At 42.1% G+C, this 19,013-nt stretch overlaps 1 protein-coding gene across 1 annotated transcript in view; it reads right to left on the reverse strand.

Moving 5' to 3' along the window:
- The window catches only part of LOC136878768 (UPAR/Ly6 domain-containing protein crok-like), a 314,234-nt gene extending 295,442 nt beyond the window's left edge, over positions 1-18,792 (reverse strand). Inside the window, exon 1 of the mRNA XM_067152228.2 lies at positions 18,697-18,792. Within this exon, the coding sequence (XP_067008329.1) occupies positions 18,697-18,766 (70 nt within the window). The 5' untranslated portion in view covers positions 18,767-18,792. The remainder of the gene's footprint in view (positions 1-18,696) is intronic.
- Between the last annotated feature and the right edge of the window lie 221 nt (positions 18,793-19,013).

Consider the following 19,013-nt stretch of genomic DNA (forward strand, 5'->3'; position numbering starts at 1 on the left):
CATCCTACTGAGTCGATGCCGTGCGCATTGTGTAACCTGCATATCGGTTTGAAATAAACATCAATTATTCGTCCGTGCCGTCTCTGTTTTTCCCCAACTTTCATCCCTTTCGAACCACTCCTTCTTGGTGTTGCATTTGCTCTGTCAGTCAGTGTATTTATCGTTTTGCCTAACGCTTCCAGTACCTCTTTCCCTGATATATCTTTATCCAGCTCATAACTCCCTACTGCTAACAGTTTAAGAAAATATTCCATCCATGTTTCATAGTCAATTTCAGGTTTAACATAACTCTTCTCTCCCCTGTTAATTTTATTGATTCTCTCCCATATATTTTCTCCCTGCTTGTTTTTCACTCCCTGTTGATCGCCTCAGCTTGTTCCTTCATCCATAAGTTTTTCTTTCTATTATCTTTTCCTTGTATTCTCTCCTCAGTCTACAAAAATGTTCCCTCTCTTATCTCCCTCCATGCTTCCTGATCTCTTTCAGCGCCCTCATAACTACTTTCCTCAATTCCTTGCACTCCCTATTATACCAAACCCCTGCCTCTTCTTCCCTTTTCCCTCTGTACCTTTTAACCTCTGCTACCCTGTTAATGGGGTATTCTACCAGCTCTACGGCCCTATCCATATTACTACATCTCAATGCTACTTCACACCTTACCTTAATAATTTGGAACTCATTTTGTAAATAGTTATCTAGTCTCACTTTTGTCTCCTCTTTCCATTTATATTTAGTGAGTCTGATACCATTTTCTCTACCCCACATTCCTTGTCCCAACCTATTCCCTCAAGTTTATAAATATCGGGCCATGATGAGATTCTTCCCAGTCCACAACCTCAAAATAGCCTCCGAGCTGATTCCCCAGTCCACCTGCCGAGCATAATTCCAGCAGTTTCTGCCTATATCTTTACTCCGCCTCTCACCCCTCCTTACTCCCTTCCCCTCTCTGTTGTGTATTGGACTTAAGCCCCCTATTCTTGCATTCCAGTCACCCATACTTCTCATTGATTCCACTAATTTCCTCTATCAGCTCCTCGAAGAAGCTATCATTTGCACATGCTGAGCCTCTAGGGTGGTTATATAAAAAAGCCAGGCACACCTCAATAATATCTCCACCCCCTAGCTTAAACCTAATCCAAATCACCTCTTCCATCTCATTTTCTAATTCTTCAATCATATCGCATATTTCTTCCTTTATTAGTAATGCTATTCCCCTCCTCCCTGTTCCTTACCACAAACCGCTTCCACCATAGACTCTTCTCTACTTCTAACCATGTCTCCATACGGGCCACAATATCAAAACTCTACCCCCCCCCCCCCATTAACCCAATTTACTTAGCACCCCTTCAATATTTACTAATCATATTTTCCAACATAGCTATTTATTCCCTTTTCGTCCTCTTCCCTCCCACCCTTATATTTATTTTCTTCTGTTATATAGGTCGCTTTACTTCTTGTTACCCTCACTCCTTCTCTTTCTGCTCCCATATTCTTCTTTGTAATCATTTTGGCACTCTCTTTACTAGCCTTATTGTCCTGCCCTTTATTTTTCTTACCCCACTTAGGCTTCTTCCCCTACCCAGTCCTTCTCGGCGACTTCTTTCTTCTCCTTCCACTGCTCCGCTTGCGCGTATCGGCACCAAACCCTCCTAACTCGGTGTTCTTCCAGTTTCCCCTTACTCCTCTGGACACTGGGCTTCGGTCACTTCGTCACTGTTATTCACGGCTACGTCAATACAATCTGCACTTGCCTCGGCATTCACCCACCGATTGTTCGCCAACCTGGTGATGTTTGTCATCTGTTTCTTGAAGTTTGTGCACCGCGCACTGTTTCCAGCTACCAACTGCTGACCTCTAATATATGCTCTCAGGCCTTCCTGTCTACCTGTCCATAAATGTTTGCATAAAATTCCCAGTTTCTTACTTGCTTCACTACCAATTTCGCTCTTCAACCACACGTCCTCCCCTTAACACAATATCCGCCATTAGGGTGGATAATAGCGACACTTTAATGGACCTATTCCCCTTCCTTCTCCCTACTCTATACACATCATCTATGTCCAGCTCACCACATCCACCACCTTATACACTAAATCCACTTTCTTTTCTCTAATATATTCTTCCTTCTTCTTTCCTGATCACCATTACCAGCTCCTTTTCATCTTCTTCCTCAGTATTTCCACCTCTTGTTTGTTGTTCTCCACCTTCACCTATAGTTCTTTCATATCCTCTTTGATGTACTGCTTTATGTCCTTAGCCTGGCTTGTTATCTGCTCCTTTACTTGTTCCATCTGACATGCCTCCTTTACTGCATCAATTTCTTCCCATCCAAGAGCGCCCACAGGGCCTGGACATGGATTCGTCTCCACTCCCCTATCTTTAGCAACACTGTCACAAGCAGTCTTCTTATCCTTTACCTCTTTACTCCTCCAATGCTCTGTCAACTTCCTATCGCAACCCTATGTTTTGCAAGATGTTCCCCATTCCGCAGCACATCGGTTCTCTCTGCTTGCTCAACCAAGACTGATCTGTACGCACAATCACCAGTGAGAGCTGTCGTCCTTTCCTTACTTTGGAGTTATGTTTTGAATACCTTTTTAACACTGCAAATTAATCCAATTAGTATTTAAACCTCCCTGTAAGAAGAGGACAGTGAATGGAAATGGGCCTGTATGGAGGTGACGTTAAATGGAAATGATTATTATTTTCAAATGAGCTGACAGCGAGGGCCCGTTATGAGTTACGATTCTTTCAGTGTACTATGGCTCTGTATGTCTCGCTGCAGCGGAAGTTCGGCTCCCGGCCAACGAACCGTGCGTATGTTGTTTTTCACTAAGCCGTGACTGCGTACGATTCTTTCATTGTGCCATGGCTCTATATGGCGTATGTCTCGCTGCAGCGGAAGTTCGGCCCCCCGCCAATGTCCATTGTGCCGATATGAACCGTGTGTGTGTGGTCTCACTGAGCCGTGATTACGTACGATTCTGTCAGTGTGCCAAGGCTCTGTATGTCTCGCCCGCAGCTCAAGTTCGGCTCCCCGCCAATGTCCAGTGTGCCGGTAATGAACTGTGTGAGTGTGTTGTGTCTCACTGATGCGTGAGTGAGCCACTCAGCATTGTCTGCTGCGAGTCAACTGAATCGTGTTCCGTGAGCTCGCCGTTCCTGTGAATCGATGCACTGCTTCGAATCATACACTCAGTAGCCAGCACTAGTCTGGACACCATCTTGTATTCGCTCAGCATGGTACTCTCTGACCTCAGCATGGTAAGTACACAATTACAACAATAACTAGGAGGTCCAATTTGATAATAAAATCAAGCACATTCTGGTAATAAATGCAGTTTAGCTAAATAATCTACATTATTAATAACTATTACATCGGGGCCTTACCCATATGAACGCGTACAGTATTTCTTCTCCCTATGAACGACGATCTTCCTCCTCTGGGAGGTTCGTTTTGCTCCATGAAGTGGTCCTTGTTAGTTCTCACTATGATGCCTCCGTGTTTTTGGATCTGGGCTTTTTGAAGACTTTCTCTTTTTGGCTGAGACTACGAACCCGTGCTGGTATTGTTTTGCCTGCCCTTTGCAATGAACATTTAATGCCGGCACGTAGTGTAGTTTACAACACTTGGCCGTGTCTTGATGTTAACGAGATAGTGCACCGTACAATTGAGGGTGACAGGTTTGGGTAAGTGCACTACCCACTTTTCAAGAGGTTGCCCTGACTAGTGTACCCGTATACATTGTATACGCAGTGAATGCCTCTTAGCGTTATCCAAGAAACAGCATGGGGAAGTCCCCATACGTTGTTTCCTATGTAAGGTGCGAGTAGCGGAATTGTGATGATAACGGCAGGCTCACATGCCTATTGTCATTCATAATCGAATTGGGAACTTTTTCATTACAATAGAAGGCCTCCTCGTCTACTGTGCGGTCACAATCGAGCTTAAGGAGCTTTCGTTACAATGGCAGGTACCCTTTCCTACATCCAGACACAATCGGTTCAAGGAAACTGCACGCTCCCTTGCCGTCTGACAGTCAAATCGAGAAGGGAATTATTCGTTGCAATGGAAGCCCTCCTTATAAATGTCAGTTACACACAACTTGGAGAACGACCCCATTTCCACTGCCGGTCAAAGTCGATGTGGGGAGTATTGAGTACAATAGCAGACACCCTCCTGCTGACAGTCACTGTGGATTTGTATAGTATTAATTATAATGGCAGACACACCCCTTCTAGATCGCTACAATCTGACGACAATGTATATATGTATATAGATCGACATACGAAAGTAGATGCATGTTTACAATATTGCAGGTCTTCATTTACAGACTAACTGCTGCTAAACGGTACGTTATATCGACAAACGGATTGCATCATAAGACGCCTCTTTTAGCCGTCTAAATGGTTGGTCCTATGATATCTCCTGTATTTTTGGGCTAGATTGATTTCAAAATTTGGAATAGGGAGAAATATGGGTAAGGTTTTACTTTTCGGATAATTACGTGACAGCTAGTAACATAGCTCATATATGGCTACCAGGAAGGCAGAATTTGATGATCCTGTCAAACTATGAATTATACGCGTAAAAACTACTAAATGTACGCACAATCGAGAAACAAAGCCAAATCTAACGCATAAGGAAAAGAGATATGACAAAATGTCATAGGACCAAAATTTTAGATTACTCCAAATTGAACTCAGGTTGTGCCATCCGTTTAGTGATACGGCTTACTGTTTAGCCCACGAAATACATCGAAACGAAGGTCTGCACCGGCAATAAAATTAACTCCATAAATCTATATTTTCCAGGGGTAAAAAGTGAGAATTTTAAACATCTTGGCATTTTGTGTCAGTTATGCGCTAAAACCTATAATGTTGTCCGACTCGTTGGCTGAACGGTCAGCGTACTGGTCTTCGGTTCAGAGGATCCCGGGTTCGATTCCCGGCCGGGTCGGGGATTTTAACCTTAATTGGTTAATTCCAATGGCACGGGGGCTGGGTGTGTGTGTTGTCTTCATCATCATTGCATCCTCATTACGACGCGCAGGTCGCCTACGGGAGTCAAATAGAAAGACCTGCACCCGTTCTGGGATATCCCGACACTAAAAGCCATACGACATTTCATTTCATACCTATAATGTTACCAATTTCTAGTTTCTAGCTCATCCGGCAGATTGTGCTGCCATCTTGCTTTTGGGAAGAGGCGTAAAATGAAGACTTTCTGGATACGAAATCGAAAATGTATGGTCATTATTACATCTGAAATGCACGAGAATAGTCACACGGTCATTTCGATTTTATTTATATAGATAAGTATCATATTAAAAATTCTCCAACCTCTATTTCACTTGTTTTCAAGCCCCCTTAAGTGGATTTTCCGAAAACAAAAAGTATTTATTTGTTTTTAAAGAAGATTCCATATACCGATTATCACGTCTGTAACATCATCATTTTTTGTTATATCAGTATCCTAATAAAAATAATTCAACCCCATTTTCAGTCCTTTTGACCTTCCGCTTTACGTGGTTTTTTCTGAAAACCAAAAAATACGTGCTTATTTTTAAAAGAGATTAATAATACCAATTTTCACGTCTGTAACATGTTAAGTTTACAAATTAACCCCTTTTTTCACTTCCCCTTAAGTGGATTTACCGAAAACTTTTACAGGAGATTCCAAATACCAGTTTTCACGTATGTAGAAAATTTTTAGATATGCAATACTCTTGACATAATCATTTTAAAATCCATCCCCTTTTCACTCCTTTTAACCCGCATCCCCTCCCTCCGTGGATTTTCCTAAAACAAAAAAATAACGTGTTTCTTCCTTTTTAAAGGATATTCCAAATACTAATTATCATGTCTGTAACGTCTTCAATTTGTGGGATATAAGTGTCCTCATAAAAGGCAGTCGACCTCATTTCCACCCCGCTTAAGACAGTTTTCCAAAAACAAGTTCCTTTATTTAAAAGTAGATTCCAAATATCATTTTTACGCCTGTAAACTGTTAAGTTCTTGAGATATAGATGTACTAATTTAAACAGCGATGGACTCCCTTGGTGAGCACCTAGCCTGTACACCTTCACATGTTCTGCGACCTGTTGAGTATATTTAGAAGCTGGGGAAGGTCAGAGAAAGTGAAAGGGTAGTTCCATACAAACATCGGTCAAGTAGAATGTGCCAAAGATTGTCCTCTCACTCTGGTCAAAATAGTTAGCCATATCTTTCAATTGGTTTGGGATTGAAATTCAGTGTCGTCTAGCTTATTTGGACAGAGCTAAAGGGTCGTATTTTCTGTTCTTCTCTCATGCGTCCAACTTCTGTCCTTATTTCTTTTAATAATACAAATATTATGTTGTCCCGAGATGGGATGCACACTTACACTCCGTGAATCTAATGAAATTGTTTACACATTTCTTGTAATACCACTTCAAAGTCCTGCCTAGCTCTTCGCAAGCGTTCATTGTTTTAAACAAACACGGAATGACTGGTAATTTGAGTGACATCAGTCGACGGTAATCCCATTTAAATAATTACACTATCGATAGTGTTGCCGGGCCACTAGGATCGCCAGGTTCGCGCCTTTAAACGTGAGCACTCGCACCTCCAGTCATGGTTTGTTGCCGTTTACGAGATAGTGGAATTTCATTTCACAAGAATGGTGGCTTGTTATTTCTCGCGGAGGGGGGTTCAACAGGGTAGGCCTAAGTAGTAAACACATCAAAGAAAAAGACTTTAGTAAAAATTCATATAAAAAGGCACTTCTGCCTAATAAAGTCCCTTCAGTTTTTACAGAATTTCCCAAACACAAGGGATTTCAAACTGTAGGAAAGCTACCAAGTGTAGACAGATTTAAATATCGGAAGGTGAAAATAAACGTATAAGAAATGAGATAATATGTACGGAACAATGGACATCATCTGTGCTTGATAATAGTGGAGAATCGGACCTGATAAATACAGGCACCGCAACAGTAGGGAGATGACCTGGGGGAGTCTCCGCAAACATCTTGAGACTATGGCAAAATAAAAAAAATAAGAATGGGGGTGATATGTGATTATAAGAACACAGCAAGAGAGTTCTCTTAGCCTCTGTCACCTCAATTATCCAACTTCCTACCTACACGTGGTGCCCTTGTTAAGCCAAGCGACTCACTGGAAGGTTGGGTAACCAACCCCAGCGAGAAACTGAGTCGGTGAGCAGACAGGTTTGGAGTTCAGTGGAAGGCAACGGGAAACCACCACTGAAATCATCCCGAGAAGTTCATGGCAATGGACCTTTGTATAAAAACTCTGGACGTAAAAGTTCCCCTCAATCGGATCTCCGGGAAGGAAATACATCGAGGTTTTCTAATAGAGATGAAGGGAGGAGGAGTAAAAGCCCCAGAAAAAGTAAACCGATTTTGAGGATAGGTACATGGAATGTACTAACTTTATTACAGCAAGGAAAATTGGAAAATGCTAAACAAGAAATGGCTAAAAACAAACTTGACATACCAGGCATGAGTGAAGTGAGATGGGGAGGATAAACACTATACTACCCAGGTGCTGTAATGGAGTAGGAATACTAATTAAGAAAGATATAAAGCCTAAAGTGAGAAGATAGAATATGTAAATGAGAGAATAATTATGCTAATATTGAAAGGTGATCAGATATATTTAGTAATAATTCAAGTTTATATGCCAACCAGTCAACATTCAGAAGAGAAGGTAGAGGAATGTTACGACAAAATAGAAGAGAATAGTTGTTGAAGAGAAATTAAGAATGCATGTGTGGTGATAATGGTAGATTGGAATGCCGTTGTTGGAGAAGGACGTGAAGACAAAATAGTTGGGAAATATGGGCTCGAAGTTAGAAATGACAGAGCCCAGATGTTAGTTGACTTCTGTAAAAGAAACAACATTGTTATTGGCAATACATTGTTTGAAAACAGTAAAGGCGGAGTTATACTTGGACATGTAGTATTAGTAATGAAAGGTATCAAATAGACTATATTATGATACAACAAAGATATAGGAATGGCTTAAAAATGCAAAATATTATCCAGGAGCAGACATAATATGTTCTGATCACAACCTAATTGTTGCATTTAAGATAACTAAGAGCAATGACTGTAGTAGAGTTGGAAGAGAGGCTTGTTGAAAGATTACAAACTGAAAATGAGGCTAAATGTGTTAATGAAAAATGTGAAAGATTTAGAAACAATCTTAAAGAGACAGCAAAAGAAGTTCTGGGAACAAAACGGAGGAGAAAAATAAGAAAGGAATAGGTAACTGAAGATATGTTTGACAAAGTGGAAAAAGGAGAAAATGGAAAAACTTAAACACTCAATAAGGAAGAAAGATGTATAGAAATTAAATGATGAATTAAAAAGGGCGACTGAACATGCTAAAGAAAAGCAGATCAGAGAAACCTGCAGCAAAATAGAGCAGTTAGAAAGTGAAGGTAAATATGACATGATGTACAAAGAAGCTATGGAGTTAACATTCAGGGCTAAAAGGAACGGAAGTGGAATGACTGAGATTAAAACATTGGATGGACAGTTAGTGAGTGAGTCTGCAAAAGTTAAAGAACGATGGAAAGAGTACATAGAATGGTTATATGATTGGAACAGCAGACCAGACGAGAGTACCGGTACTATAAATTTGGAGAAGGAAAATGAAATAAATGAAGATCAGATTGGGTTCAGTATATTAGAAGAGGAAATAGAGGGAACTATTAGGGAAATAAAAGCCGGCCCCGTGGTGTAGGGGTAGCGTCCCTGCCTCTTACCCGGAGGCCTCGGGTTCGATTCCCGGCCAGGTCCGGCATTTTTACCTGGACCTGAGAGCTGGTTCGAGGTCCACTCAGCCTACGTGATTAGAATTGAGAAGCTATCTGACGGTGAGATAGCGGCCCCGGTCTCGAAAGCCAAGAATAACGGCCGAGAGGATTCGTCGTGCTGACCACACGACACCTCGTATTCTGCAGGCCTTCGGGCTGAGCAGCGGTCGCTTGGTAGGCCAAGGCCCTTCAAGGGCTGTAGTGCCATGGGGTTTGGTTTGTTTTTTATTAGCGAAATAAAGAATGGTAAGGCAGTTGGTGTAGATGAAATACCAGTTGAACTACTAAATGTACTGCAGGGGAAAGGAAAGGATATATTTGTAAAAGTTTGTCGAGAAATATACGGGAAATGGACAAAAGATTTTCTGGAAACTATAATAATATCAATAGAAAAAAAGGAAAAATAGTATATAATAATAATTTCGTGTGGCTATTTCTAGCCGAGTGCAGCCCTTGTAAGGCAGACCCTCCGATGAGGGTGGGCGGCATCTGCCATATGTAGGGAACTGCGTGTTATTGTGGTGGAGGATAGTGTAATGCGTGGTGTGTGAGTTGCAGGGATGTTGGGGACTGCACAAACACCCAGCCCCCGGACCATTGGAATTAACCAATGAAGGTTAAAATCCCCGACCCGGCCGGGAATCGAACCCGGGACTCTCTGAACCGAAGGCCAGTACGCTGACCATTCAGCCAACGAGTCGGACAGGAAAAATAGTAAGAAATGTGAACACGGGACACTAAGTTTAATTTCTCATACAACTAAAATACTATTAAGAGCAATAAACAGAAGGATTTACAGACGAATGGAGAATTGTATTAGTGAAGAACAATATGGGTTTAGGCATGGAGTAGGCACAAGGGATGCCATTGGTTTACTGAAAGTCATAGGAGAAAGGTACATAGAGAAGAATAGAAAAGTAGGTATACACAGTCTGTGTAGACTTAGAGAAGGCATTTGACATGTGAGGTGTAATAAGCTCTTGGAGATACTTAAAAAAACGTTGAATGGAATGGAGAGAGAGAAGACAGATCACAACCAAACAGCAAGAGTGAGAATAAGAGGGAAGAAATCAGACTGGAGAAACGTGTTAGACAGGGTTGCTGCTTATCACCAACTTTGTTTAATATTTACTTGGTATTTGTGAATGGTTGGATGTGAAAGAGGTGTCAACGGTGGAGCTAAAAGAATTGAATGTATAAAATTTGCTGATAATATGGCAGTAATAGCTGAAAATGTGAAGGACCTTCGCAAAATGCTGAGAGAATTGAATAAAAAGTGTGAAGAGTATGGAATGAGCATAAACAAAAAGAAAACCAAATTCATGATACTTGGCACATGGTTTTCACTTCAAACTATGCTTCACGACGAAGTATCACTCGCCAAATGAGGGATGCATGTGCAGTGTGATCGTACTAAGGTCTGGAGGAAGGAGAAAAGCAATAAGGCGACAATCAAGGTGAACAGGTGAATAAGTTTAAGTATCTTGGAAGTCACTCTATAACAGACATGAAAGCTCGAATTGCCGTAGCCAAGGAAAGCTTCAACAACAAGAAAAAACGGTTTTGTGGTCTGCTAGAGAAAGATCTGAGGAGGAGACTTGCAAGGAAGAACAGAGGCATTTGAGATGTGGATTTGGCGAAGAATTCAAGGAGTAAGTTGGGAAGATAAAATATCAAATGAGGAACTTCTGAAGAAGTGAGGAGCAAACTGACCGTAATCCAAAATAGGAAGAAAAATTGGATAGGGCATAATCTACTACGAGTACCAATTGAAGGGATGATAAAAGGAAAACGAGAAAGGGGAAGGAGATGATACCAGTTATTAGACAGCATTAGAAAAAGAAAGGAAGATTATGCAGAAGTGAAGAAAATGGCACAAGATCGAGAGACATGGATGGCAGAACAATCTATGATGTTGATGACTACAAACCACAGTACCAAAATATATCAGCAGAAAATTGAGGAAGGAGATCAGGAGGAATGGAAAGCACGAGCCGAGCTCGATAGCTACAGCCGCTTAAGTGTGGCCAGTACCTGGAAGATAGTGGGTTCGAATCCAACCGATGGCAGCACTGAAGATGGTTTTCCGTGGTTTCCCATTTTACACCAAGAAAATGCTGCGGCTGTACCTTAATTAAAGCCATGGCTGTTTCCTTCCCACTCCTAGAACTTTTCGGTCCCACATATCTGTGCCGGTGCGACGTTTCTTCCCTCTCTAAGGAAATGGCATAAGAAGTAAAGCACGTATTAAGAAGTTGCGAGCAGAACGATCACGTCAATCTTGAAGTCAAGTTTCTCAAATTCACTATGAAGCTGAGGGAGGTAATTGTTTGTTCGAGGAAGAAATGTACTATCATCAGTTATCGGCATTCGATCTTTTGCATCTTCCTCATCCAAGAAGTTTAAAATCGTACGTTGGGTGCTCAAAATGGGAAACGGAAATAACTTCGCTATCTAAAGCCCGATTACTGGCAGAAAAAGTGTCGTTAGTCAATGATAACGAAAAGGTTGGTTCCATGTCCATTAAGCCGAGACTAATGTGGTTATGTTATGTATATTGTACTGAATGACAATCTCTTGGTTGGCCACTCTGCATTTTGTTCAAGGGACACTCCAGAATACTGGTGTCTTTCTAATCCACTTCCTCCGTTACGGACGCACAACTTACAAACTTAACCTCGGGTGCGTTAAACGCTGTTGAACAGTGATGAGAATTGTGACCGACAATTCCCGGGAAAATGTTTCGAGAGGAAGTTTTACGCAAGCGATACGACATCCAGCTAATGAATTAGAGTACTATTCCAAAGTTTTGACCGAAGTCATAAAAAACAGAAAGTCCGGGGACTTTTTTTGTAAACAACGTTACCATGACCGGCGGTCCTTTGAGAGGCTTCAATTATGAAGCTGGTAATAAAATCTAACCAGAAAAGTTCTTTACGCGACAGATTTGGAGAAAATGAATGTAGCAAGAGTTAAAATTGTGTTTTCCACTGAAAGAATCGCTGGTTTGAAAAGCACGGACGAGAGCATTAAAGACAGAGACACATGACGTCTATAACAGCTCATGTACGAAATATTCCAGGAACGATAACAAACTGGCAAATGGATATACATACATCAAGAACATGCAAATGCAGTCAGAGAAAGCGAAAATATTTACGAGGGGAACGTGTCAGGCCAATCCACTGTAAATTACCTCATACATTTTCATTATGTGTTGACAAGGAAGCTAACATGCTCTGACATCCGGCTTTCCTTCAATACCTACGACGCAAAGCGGGATACATGCCTTAACGCAACCATACTGGGATTATTGCGGCATCAAAACATGGCAGTGTTGAACTCAGGGATGAAGGGAAGAACCGCACTGTACCACAATCAAGAAAGTCCCAGATGAATGAAAGTCGCGAGGATGTGTAAATACCGCAGTATATTATTAGAAAACCGTTTCAGGGTAAATTACATGAGATCTGTCTGAACGTAAAGTGTTCGCCATATCCGAGTGGCTGAATGGTGAACTAGAATGCGCCCAGTTTTCATTCGTGCATTTCAAGGCCTCCTGTTATAGCGTCTTCATCTCGACTCGAAAATGGTGGGTTGCAGCATTTGATCATGACGGGGGTGATACACTACTGAAACTTGTGTACCATGACTGTTAGAGACCTTCCAAGTTTACGTGTGCCCAACAACATGGACGTATTTTATATCCTTCAAAATCACTCATGTAAGTGCCAGGATTCGAACTGTAGTCACCTAGCTAGAAACAAGCGACAGTGTGATTCGGCAGTTTCGTTCCGACACTTGATCAGTTGACGAGGACAGACACCGTAAAGGAGGCATTGCGAGTATTGTGCGGCCAGATTACGCAACACCCTGTGTTCTCCACGTCTACCATCCAGACACACATAACACGGCGTGTACACCCCGTCTACCATCTAGACACACATAACACCCCGTGTACACCACGTCTACCATCTAGACACAAATAACACCCCCTGTACACCACGTCTACCATCTAGACACACATAACATCCCGTCTACCATCTAGACACACATAACATCCCGCGTACACCACGTCTACCCTCTAGACACACATAACATCCCGCGTACACCACGTCTACCATCAAGACACACATAACATCCCGTCTACCATCTAGACACACATAACATCACGCGTACACCACGTCTACCCTCTAGACACACATAACATCCCGTATACACCACGTCTACCATCTAGACACACATAACATCCCGTCTACCATCTAGACACACATAACATCCCGCGTACACCACGTCTACCCTCTACACACACATAACATCCCGTGTACACCACGTCTACCATCTAGACACACATAACATCCCGTCTACCATCTAAACACACATAACATCCCGCGTACACCACGTCTACCATCTAGACACACATAACATCCCGCGTACACCACGTCTAACCTCTAGACACACATAACACCCCGTGTACACCACGTCTACCATCTAGACACACATAACACCCCGTGTACACCACGTCTACCATCTAGACACACATAACATCCCGCGTACACAACGTCTACCATCTAGACACACATAACACCCCGTGTACACCACGTCTACCCTCTGGACACACATAACACCCTGTGTACGCCACGTCTACCATCTAGACACACATAACACCCTGTGTACACCATGTCTACCATCTAGACACACATAACATCCCGCGTACACCACGTCTAACATCTAGACACACATAACACCCCGTGTACACCACGTCTACCATCTAGACATACATAACATCCCGTGTACCATCTAGACACACATAACATCCCGCGTACACCACGTCTACCATCTAGACACACATAACACCCCGTGTACACCACGTCTACCATCTAGACATACATAACATCCCGTCTACCATCTAGACACACATAACACCCCGTGTACACCACGTCTACCCTCTAGACACACATAACACCCCGTGTACACCACGTCTACCCTCTAGACACACATAACATCCCGTCTACCCTCTAGACACACATAACACCCCATCTACCCTCTAGACACACATAACATCCCGTGTACACCACGTCTACCATCTAGACACACATAACATCCCGCGTACACCACGTCAACCATCTAGACACACATAACACCCCGTGTACACCACGTCTACCCTCTAGACACACATAACATCCCGTGTACACCACGTCTACCATCTAGACACACATAACACCCCGTGTACACCACGTCTACCCTCTAGACACACATAACACCCCGTGTACACCACGTCTACCCTCTAGACACACATAACATCCCGTCTACCATCTAGACACACATAACACCCCGTCTACCCTCTAGACACACATAACATCCCGTGTACACCACGTCTACCATCTAGACACACATAACATCCCGCGTACAATACGTCTACCATCTAGACACACATAACACCCCGTGTACACCACGTCTACCATCTAGACACACATAACACCCCGTGTACACCACGTCTACCATCTAGACACACATAACACCCCGTGTACACCACGTCTACCATCTAGACACACATAACACCCCATATACACCACGTCTGCCATCTAGACACACATAACACCCCGTGTACACCACGTCTACCATCTAGACACACATAACATCCCGCGTACACCACGTCTACCCTCTAGACACACATAACATCCCGTGTACACCACGTCTACCATCTAGACACACATAACATCCCGCTTACACCACGTCTACCCTCTAGACACACATAACACCCCGTCTACCCTCTAGACACACATAACACCCCGTGTACACCACGTCTACCCTCTAGACACACATAACACCCCGTGTACACCACAACTACCATCTAGACACACATAACATCCCGTGTACACCACGTCTACCATCTAGACATACATAACATCCCGTCTACCATCTAGACACACATAACATCCCGCGTACACCACGTCTACCATCTAGACACACATAACACCCCGTGTACACCACGTCTACCATCTAGACATACATAACATCCCGTCTACCATCTAGAAACACATAACACCCCGTGTACATCACGTCTACCCTCTAGACACACATAACACCCCGCGTACACCACGTCTACCATCTAGACACACATAACACCCCGTGTACACCACGTCTACCATCTAGACATACATAACATCCCGTCTACCATCTAGAAACACATAACACCCCGTGTACATCACGTCTACCCTCTAGACACACATAACACCCCGCGTACACCACGTCTACCATCTAGACACACATAACACCCCGTGTACACCACGTCTACCATCTAGACACACATAACACCCCGTGTACACCACGTCTACCCTCTAGACACACATAACACCCCGTGTACACCACAACTACCATCTAGACACACATAACATCCCGTGTACACCACGTCTACCATCTAGACATACATAACATCCCGTCTACCATCTAGACACACATAACATCCCGCGTACACCACGTCTACCATCTAGACACACATAATATCCCGTGTACACCACGTCTACCCTCTAGACACACATAACATCCCCTCTACCATCTAGACACACATAACATCCCGTCTACCATCTAGACACACATAACACCCCGTGTACACCACGTCTACCATCTAGACAGCACCCTCCGTTGAAAACTCGCTACCGTTGGATTCATTCATGAAGCTTCCATAACTGAATGCAGTGAGACTGCGCTAATGAGTAGTAGCTGACACGAATCACTAGTATCTGTGTAAGTGAAACCGGGCGACTTGGCTCTCTTCAGGACGGTTTTACAGTGAGGCTCGCAATGCAACTGTAAATATAATACAAGTGTGGGGTGAAGAGGCTAGGACTAGTTGAGCAATTGGTTAAAATTATATATTTGCTCTGGAGAGATTAACATTTTTCGAACTTAAAATCTTCCATGTAAGTTTTCTAGTTAACCATCTTTCAGGGAAGACCCCTCCCCGTTCAGTAGCTACATTGTTGATCCTATCCGTGAATAGTTTAACGCATAGGGAGTGAAGGTCCACGAAGGAGTGACAGCTATATTTCAGCATAAAGTAGCCTTTCCACAAGATTTATATTCTCTAAATTTATCAACTATATGGTGACGAATCGAACCCACGTTCTCAAGAGTGAACCAAACTGGCGTTGGTTACTTCAGCTTCCTCCAGCTCAAAAACCGATACCAATAATAATATCTTAAAACCTTCTTCAACTACTATTAGCTCTTATGAGATGCCAGGCTGTCGAAGTTTTCCCTGAAAAATTTCCATTTAACCTTGCAGTAAATCTCATACTTAAACAATCAACAATGAGCACTTTCGTAGTAGGTATGAAGCTACTTAACAAAGGATATGGGATGATGCATACATGTAACTCTGCTGGTCAATTTGTTATACAGCAATGTGGAATGAACTATCAATTTTATACTTACAGTTTTTCACTGGAAAAGTAGTAGGTGAAGAAATGCACCATCAATGGCATGAGATATCACATCATTAAGCATAGGATCAGTGTCCCGTATACACTAAAGCTGAAATTTTCATTAAAGAAAGGGCAGCTAGAACAATAATTATATTTTAACGCAAAACTCGACCACGTTGATCAAGGACATCTGACAAACAACCAGAAAGATCATAGGAGGTGGAGAAAGTGCATGAATTGCCGTTCAGAATGCGTCCAAGTGTCGAAAATGTTACAAATCTATTTTGTTGGAGGGTTGCCGTTCACAGTCATCGTTTTGCTGTCGATAGGTGGTAGAGAAAGCGTATACCATCGTGGTTATATTTTCATTTCAAGACGACAGAAAGTCATCACGATAATTTCAAGTTTTTAATTCTATTTCTATCTCTTTTCTGCTACTTTTATTCTTAGTACGTTCGTGTTAGCATCGCTGACATCGATTCCCAGCTTACATAAAACTGGTCCAATCAGGTTCTTCACTGAGCACGTTATCCAACCCCTCACACCAAGGTTTCTGTGTTGAGTGAAAAGTTTACATCTTTCGAATAATCGTCAATGCGGCACATTAGATCTACATTACACTTATAAGTGAGGTGTAATTTTGAAAAGTTTAATGCCTTGAAGGTGACCGAAAGCAAAATATTGGCACGAGTTGTTAAATGTTCGTTATTTCGATTCAGAATACATAAATAAATTTGAACTAAAGATATATGACGCGTTCTTTTGGTAAGTTAGTTGTTATCAACAGATTCAGAACATTTTTCTTGATTGCCAATTACGTCCAGTTCTTGAAGAGAAGACATTTCCAAACTCTTCCGGTGTCCATTTGACATATTGGCTTGAAGGGTCGTGAAGCATCTCTCGGTGACAGAAATCCTCGCTCTTTTAAAGTTAAGTAGCTTGGATTATATGAGAATTGTTTGTCCGAAGTCGTCCTCATTGCTGCAGGCTATTCTATTTCTTACACGGATGAGAGATGTAAATTCGAAGAATTATAACCAGATATGTCAGGTGGACTGATGATTAAGGTACTCATCAAAGAAACGAGACGGCTGCAGTACCGGTACCATTCGCCCAAGCTCCTTCAGGGTGGAGTTATAATCTCCTCTCTCGTAAGGAATGTCACCAACAGAGAATGTTTTCATTCTAAGATAACCTACGACTATCTTTTACATAATCAAAGATTTGAATAACTTAGCACTTTAGAGTAACCCTTTCTATTTTTCTTATGTATTCAGTAAAATATTTTGTAACAGTAAATTATAATTTGAAGCTGTAATGGGAAGACAAAGAAACCTACTTAAAAGACAGAATCATCTTGAGTTTTCGATTTACGACAGATGCAGCGATCAGTAGTTACTAATTTGATTCTCTTCCCACACACACAAAAATAATGTTAGTAATATCTTAATTTGGAACACACTGTTATATGAATGACAAACTCGCACCTCGAAGATAATTAGACTTGTCTACGGATGGAAATATTTATGTCAAAATTATCACAAACATAGGAATCGTGGACAACGTAAAGACAACATAAAGATTGATATTGTGCATTGCAGTCCTGTTTATTAATCAAGGAAGAAATAATGACCTACACCAGCAATCCACTGATGAATATCTGTGAAGCAAAATTAGAAAGTAAAACTGTAATTTTTGAAATAAATTCGATTGCGGAAGAAAGCGGACAGGAAGGACAGCAGCGACAGTCAGTTAATGAAGGTTCTCCCGTATTGCTTAAGAAAAATGTAAGAGAGGACTATAACCATTTTCAAAATGACAAGCGACGGCGTATGTCTATTTGTAAGGAGAATGGCAAGAAGTCCTTGAGAAGGCCGCCAACGATATCGATTCACCACACGAATACCTGTACTCCACTGCGGTTAAATTCTACCTCTCTTCATTGCACTGTACGCAACTTCATGTCTTGAAATGCAAATCAGGGATACAGATATACTAATAATATTTTGTGTTCTACAGTAAGTTAGGGCTGCCTTTCTTCTGAAACAGCAACACAATCAAACAACTGAGCTGTGACTAACGAAGGCTCCTGGTAAAGCAATACGGTATTCTTCACTTAGTCTGTCTATTTAAACAAATGCCATACACATACAAATTCACTAATTATCGCGATTGGTGAAAAACATTCAGAAACACGTTATTATTGCCTATGTTATTTGTGTGTTTAAAGATACCGGTACCGCTATTTTTGCGCGGTATATTCGGTGCATGGCTAATGAGGCCTCCTGCTGAAGAACACCCAACAAAGTAAAATGTTATCTTCAAGAAAGCAATTAGATCGTAATAGGGAAAATAGAAGGACATTGTTCAATACAATGACATGTAATAAAAAAAGGAAGTCTGACAGCGCAAGCAGTTCAGCTTTGGGTCCAAAATGCCTTACCTCTGCCTGTGAGGAAGCCAAGGATGATGACAAATCCTGTGAGGAAGGCAGCTATCCTCAATCCTTCCATGTCTTGCAGCGAGTAGGTCCGGATCAAGCGCCTTGCCTTGCAGTCAGCCTGCTAGTCGGGAAGCCTCTCTCACTCGCCGCTAACGATCGATGGGGCACGACAACGGCCGAATCCGCACGACCACTACCGTACGCAGTCCTTTCCAAATTTATTGTTGGCCTGTTTTTAGAATTTCTACTAGACAGTCCCAGTCCCGTTTGGTATCAAAATTCCTTCATTCAGCAGCTGCCTTCAAATGACCAAACGG

Source organism: Anabrus simplex, chromosome 8 (assembly GCF_040414725.1).
Source record: "Anabrus simplex isolate iqAnaSimp1 chromosome 8, ASM4041472v1, whole genome shotgun sequence".
Classification (NCBI taxonomy): Eukaryota; Metazoa; Arthropoda; class Insecta; order Orthoptera; family Tettigoniidae; genus Anabrus; species Anabrus simplex.